The sequence below is a fragment of the Pollicipes pollicipes genome, unplaced genomic scaffold (genome assembly GCF_011947565.3).
Source record: "Pollicipes pollicipes isolate AB1234 unplaced genomic scaffold, Ppol_2.1 Scaffold_1080;HRSCAF=1254_pilon_pilon_pilon, whole genome shotgun sequence".
In the NCBI taxonomy this organism is placed as follows: Eukaryota; Metazoa; Arthropoda; class Thecostraca; order Pollicipedomorpha; family Pollicipedidae; genus Pollicipes; species Pollicipes pollicipes.
This window is the reverse complement of record NW_023595868.1, coordinates 40,938-47,026: the sequence shown is the minus strand read 5'-3', so window position 1 is coordinate 47,026 and position 6,089 is coordinate 40,938. Positions and strand designations below refer to the sequence as shown.

At 56.0% G+C, this 6,089-nt stretch overlaps 1 protein-coding gene across 1 annotated transcript; it reads right to left on the bottom strand.

The window, feature by feature from the left end:
* Window positions 1–1,818: 1,818 nt before the first annotated feature.
* LOC119112664 (galactokinase) lies at window positions 1,819–5,860 on the bottom strand. Its single transcript, XM_037237263.1, has 4 exons — window positions 5,676–5,860; window positions 4,100–4,250; window positions 3,506–3,626; window positions 1,819–2,868 (listed from the first exon to the last, which is right to left on the bottom strand). The coding sequence occupies exons 1-4, from the start codon at window positions 5,689–5,691 to the stop codon at window positions 2,755–2,757; spliced, it is 402 nt and encodes a 133-aa protein (XP_037093158.1). The 5' UTR covers window positions 5,692–5,860; the 3' UTR covers window positions 1,819–2,754.
* Between the last annotated feature and the right edge of the window lie 229 nt (window positions 5,861–6,089).

Sequence of the window (6,089 nt, the reverse complement as noted above, 5' to 3'; positions counted from 1 at the left end):
GGTGGCCGAGGGTTTAGACCATTGTCGCTGACTCGATGCCACTCACATCGTACAGCTTTTCTTTTTCCTACTGGTTGTCGGATTTTCCGCTGCGTGCGCGCCCCGTTGAAATATCTCGCTATGGGCGCCAAATAACCCTGGCCGTCCGCCGCCCATAAGCCCCATTCATCATCAAACTATCGTGGCCTTCCAACAGACTGGATGGACTGTAGCAACCAGCCGCAGCTGGCATCTGATTCGTGGCATCACCGCGTGGCAGCGGTTACCTCGCCCGCTGGCAGTACTAAGGTTGGCCGCCAGGCGGCGGCGGGTCACTGCCGGGGAAGGGCTGCTCGTGCATGGGGAATTGTCAGTAATTGGTGTAGCCGCCCCCCCCCCCCCAAAAAAAAGAGTGGCCTCGCTGCAAATCCGTTGGAAGTGTCGCTCCCGGACTGGTGAGCGAGGTCCGTGCCAGCCCAGTGACCGCTGGGCTAGCCCGCTGATGGCTGGCCCGGAGTGCTGGTAGTGAGGAGCGAGAGTGGGCGTGGTGTTGACCGTACGAACACCATTGGTCGCGATGGGCGATGCGCTCGATATTTAAGTTACCCAGCGCCATGTTATGGTTCTGGCAATGTGTTTATGAAGGGCACGGCATGGTTGCATGTTATAACGTTGCTAGGTGTTGATGGTATTGCTGAGTCAGCCTGTGATAACACTCTTAGGCTAACTGAAGCGGATTTCGTAGACATCACGCAGCAGCCCGCCGGCGTCTGGCAGCCTGTCACCGAGCTTCATCTCCGTCACGTGACCCACACCTCCGTCACGTGACCTGTATACCTGCCGTGGCATGCAGCTGGGTATCGCCTGCATTTCCACTCTGTCAGCTGGACCTCCATCACGTGACCCGCATCTCCGTCACGTGGACTGCAGCATCTCGGTCATGTGTTGCTCCTCGCACGTGGCGCTCCCGTGTGGTGGTGCTCTGCTTATGACCGTTATGGGGCAATGTTTGTCCTGGGGGCAGCGTCTTCGGTACGCTGTTTTGATCTGACGTCTGAACAGTCCGCTGGCGTTTCGTAACCGTGTCGAACCGAGCGGCGCTGATAAACGTGTCGAACCGAGCGAGCGGTGTTGGTAACCGTGTCGAACCAAGCGGTGCTCGTAACCATGTCGAACCAAGCGGTGTTACCTTGTCGGACCAGCCGGTGCTGGTAACCGTGTCGAAGCAGGCGGTGCTGTGCTCGAGCACTTCGTGACGCGCGGTTGTTTTACGTTGAAAATGTCCACACATCGCATGGCCACGCCACTTCCAATGAAGTTATTATTTTGTCGTATGTGTAGCTTGTCAGACGTGTGTTCTTCGTGGCATTTGTCCTGCTTTGTAATGCCAGCGTACGTTGCATCATGCTAATAAATAGACATGTTGCATTTTAGACACGTATGCGTTCCGACGTGTTGACAGTGGAACCGAATGGCGATTTCGGACTGCACTCTGTGATGCACTAGAAGACTGGCGGTCGCGCCGGCGAGTCTTTCCAATAGGGATGGGACGCCGATATAGTGGTTAACGCGTGTGCAATAGCCGCGGCGCGTCTGGGAAACCAGAGATACGGGGTTCGATTCCCCGCGGTACCCGCGCATCGCATCAGGGTGAGAGGCAGGCGACGCCATATAGCCTCAGCATCTGAGTGCGTCGTAGAGCCCCAACGACACGCAGAAAATGTAGTTTCTAGAAGCAGTCGGGTTATCGAATACGAATCGCTGCTCCAACTAAAACGGGGAAAAAGGCCAGCGTGGTTACCACGGAGGACGCATCTGCCAAAGCAATCAACAAGTTCGGTCGTGTATTGCTATCCCTAAACTAAGCTGCGCGTTTCAATGGCGGCGATCGGGCTGGTCCGTCATGCGACGTCAGTGGTGGTCCAGATACAGCTCGGTTTCTGCACATTTGCACGCCTACACACACACACACACGGACAAGACGGGTGCAGACGGCCAACACCTGTCGACGGAGGCCCGCAGTTGGATACGGCCGGTGGAATTAATTAGCTGAATCGATCCTTCCATCTTTTTATCTGATTTGTACTGAGTCGCGGGCAATGTTAAGTGCAAGCTTCTATAAAAATCGTCCGTTTGGACTACCAATGTCGGCCAGGGGCTCGTAATCATTCAGTCAGCTGTAACTAAGGTCGCTCATTAACTTCTGTCACGCTCAAATCGCGTAAATTATCACTGAGTGACACTTCCTTAGCTCTAGTCATGGGCGCAAAATGGCCGACGTCCACGCGCCCTTTAACTTCATAAAATGGCCTGCCCTGTCCCCAAGTAAACCTGAAATAAATTGGGCTGAGCGTTTCCTTCGTGATCCAAGTCAAAGACTACCCGAATGCCTGAGCGACGGACGACATCGCCCTCTGACCCCTGACTTTTAACCTTCCTCCCGCACGCAGGCAGGGCGCGCGACACGAGCAGAGGTCGGCGGGGTCGCCACTCCGGCTTGACGCAGACCGGCTCGGTCCTGACCCTCTGGCGCGGCACTGCGTCGGCCAGCGCGGTCCCCGTCTCCCTTTCCCTCGGTCCGTGCAGCACTACAGCCTCTCCGTGTGGTGCTGCCGACCTCGGTTCGGTGCTCCTGCAGTCTGGGTGGTGTAGTCCCGCAGCCTCCCCCGGTCTCAGTACGCATACGGTCCCCCAGGGCGTTGTCATTCCGCCGTCTCCCTCCAGCGCAATCAGCCTCGGGTCCTGCTCAGCCTGCGCAGCCTCCCTGCGGTGGCCCTACGTGGGGACGACGCGGGCGCCGTCAGCCGGCCGGCACACATAGAAGGTGGCCGAGCCCGAGAAGCCCTCACGCATCCGCGCTATGCAGGCCTCCACCGACGTCTGCTTCAGCTGAAACATGGAGAGGCAGAGATCGAGGCAAAAGATGGCTGGCACCCAGTGAGGCAGTTAGGCACCCAGTGAGACAGTGAGGCACCCAGTGAGGCAGGCAACACGGGGCGAGAACCAGGAAAGGCACACTTCAAATTTGAGGCGTAACTTTTGCGGCACGGAAAGAGATCAGAGTTCGAAGACTAGCGGTCTTCCCGGCGAGTATTCCGAAGAAAGTCCCGGTTTCCAGCACTTTCTTTGGTATGTAAGCAAACACCGCCCTGTCCAATCACTTGACTTCAATGGATGACGTCACTTGACATCCGTCTCTGCTTGAGGCATGCACAAAGCTTAACAAAGAACCCAGTGTGTTGGGACATCCTTGCGCGCCCCTGGTGGGCTGGCCGGGCTGGCGGGACATTGGGTTTGCGAAACTCGGCAAAGATACACGGACATGTGGACACAAGGGGCTTATGCGGGACAAGTTTGAGCTATCGCACGGCCTGCTGCAGCTTAGGCCTTCTCATCACGAGCCCTACAGGGGGCCGGTGAAGGCGCGGCAAGACCGGCGCTCGCTCAGGCAACCAATCAGGCCGCTCCGACAAGCTCTGCTTGGACGCGTGGCCGTCCTCTGGCGGCCGCTGCTTGCTTCACTGACCAGGGTGACGGTGCAGCCGCCGAAGCCGCCGCCGGTCATGCGCGACCCGAACACGCCGTCCACCGAGGAGGCCAGCTCCTGCAGCTGGTCCAGCTCTGCACACGACACCTCGAAGTCGTCCCTGGCAGGATGGGAGGGTCGCTGGCTGTAGGCCACACACTGACGCTGTTGCGCCCGCCAACGTCCAGCTAGCCTCGGCACAAGCCTCTGACATCTCATGTGAGAGGCATGTCTTTCACATGCCCCTTACGTGCTTTACATATCCTCGGCATGATCTCTGACGCAGGGGCAGAATCCCGATTTGAAAAATAACGTCTGCCTCAACCTGGCGTGCGGGTTTCCTTGCGAAGGCACAAACACCGCTTCCTCGACGTGTTGGGTGTTCCTTAGCCGTTCCATTAGTGGGTGCGGCAATCACATGAGCGAGGCGTGGCTCTCACCTGAGCGAGGCGCAGCTCTTACCTGAGCGAGATGCTACTCTCACCTGAGCGAGATGCTACTCTCACCTGAGCGAGGCGTGGCTCTCACCTGAGCGAGGCGCAGCTCTCACCTGAGCGAGGTGCCCCTCTCACCTGAGCGAGGCGCAGCTCTCACCTGAGCGAGGCGTGGCTCTCGTTCATCAGCCGGCCAGCGGTGGCGTAGTCTCCGTCAGCGAAGGCCGTGGCCGCCGCCTCGGTGCGCGCGATCTCCGTCACCACGTGCCGGGCTCGCCGGAAGTCCTCCTCAGAGATGTCTGCCTTCCGCTCTGCAGGTTATGGTGGCCGTTACAGCCACGGGCGCGACCACTAGCGGAGGGCTCGGTGGAGGGACATGCTCATCTCAATTTAACGAGGCGTAAGCGTTTCATCTTCGAGCCTTCGCCGTCATATCAATGTTACCCGCAGATTTATCAAACAAAACAGTGAACTGACAGCCCCAGGCCAGAACTTGGTCCCCCTATATCCTATGGTTTAGGTTTAGGGACGACACAGACAACTGGGCACGGAAAAGCCAACAGGAAATGAATATCTCAAGTCGAATAGATAAATTGGAGTTTTTCGGTTACCCCTGCAAATATCTTGCAGAATCTACGAAAGTTCATATTTTCTTCCCAAATGCCGTTAAAATGAGCTTCCTTCCCTGGAAGCTGCAGCTGTAAACCAGTGGATGGGCAGAGCGGTCACGACAAGAAAGGTGGTTGAAACCCGCGGGGTTGTAGAAGCCCTTCACAGTCTGGAACGTACAAACCCTTTCTTGAAGTCATTTTTTCTTACATCATAAACTTATTGCCAGACTTTCTCGGAAAGGGGAGGAAGTTCCTCGTTTCTCCTCCCGACCTCTACGACTTCTTTAACACGCGCTCCGGTGGGGGTGAAATTGACCCCGAAGGTCTTCAGGAATGGTTTCCGAACGGCGCGACGTAGCCTCGCCAACTTCTGCACAGCTGTCGAGAATCGAATACCGGATCTGTTCATATGAAAATTACATGTACCATGTGAGGTTGCTGACCTGTGGCATTTCAAAGTCAGGTCATGACTGCCAGCGAAGGGTATATCCAGGGAGTCGTTTAATGTGATGCAACAACGGAGTGTTAGATGAAGCCTTACCTATCTGCAATAGTTTCTTAAGTAATAAACCAATTCAATTTCGAACTGCAACCAATCTCAGTGACCTAATGGAACCAATTCCAACCAGTTCCATGGTCAGGCACGGAAATCACACCAAGGTCAAGATTAACCCGCGTTTTTACTTGAGAGCCTGGTTTTATGAGGAAGTTTCTGGTGCTCATTTCAAATATAGTAATGACAGAGACCGCATTAGAAATGTTCCATGGACTTACTTAAGGTCAGGGTAGATCACCAATCCAAAATGACCTACACCTACAGGCAAATCTACCCCGTGAATTTGGCCTCTCCATCTTCCTTAGTTTTCAAGATCTTAGCGGGGCAAATTTGACCCCACCCGAGCGAAGGGTGTTCCACCGGCCACCCGGACGCGTGTACACACCGGGGAGTAATACATGAACGGTGCAAAACGGCGAAACCGTGGGAAGTACGATGGGGGCGCAGACGCAAGCGAAAAAGACCAGAATTTCGATAGCACATCAAGGCGGAAAATGAGGAGCGGACATCGGCACAGCCATCCCAGGCCTGTACCAGTGTGGTATCGCTTTGGCCGGGCAGAACCATACCGTCGAGCAGCGCCATCGAAGCATCTCTCAGTGCCTTGACCCCGAGCAGACGGGCCGTCTCGTGGCAGGCGCGCCGCCGGCTCGGGTACTCGGACCCGGTCAGCGCGTGACGCACGTTCGAGTTGGTGATCAGCACCGATATCTGGTGGTCGGCCAGCGGAACCAGCGTTGACTCGAGCGACCTGTAGGCGGCGCCATCGGCGGGGGTTACGCGTCAATGAAAAGTTTGAACACAGTGAGGCAGGGGAAAAGTTTTCTCCATTTGAAGGAAAATATTAACAAAAAATATATGCTAGCCATTGGCTAAGCAAAAGGCAAAACACTTCAAAATGGTCTACGACAGACCTCAAAATCAGCTGACTGGCGGCCTGTTCCTGACGTACCACTCTCTGCCTCCCCCCCCCCCCCCCCCCC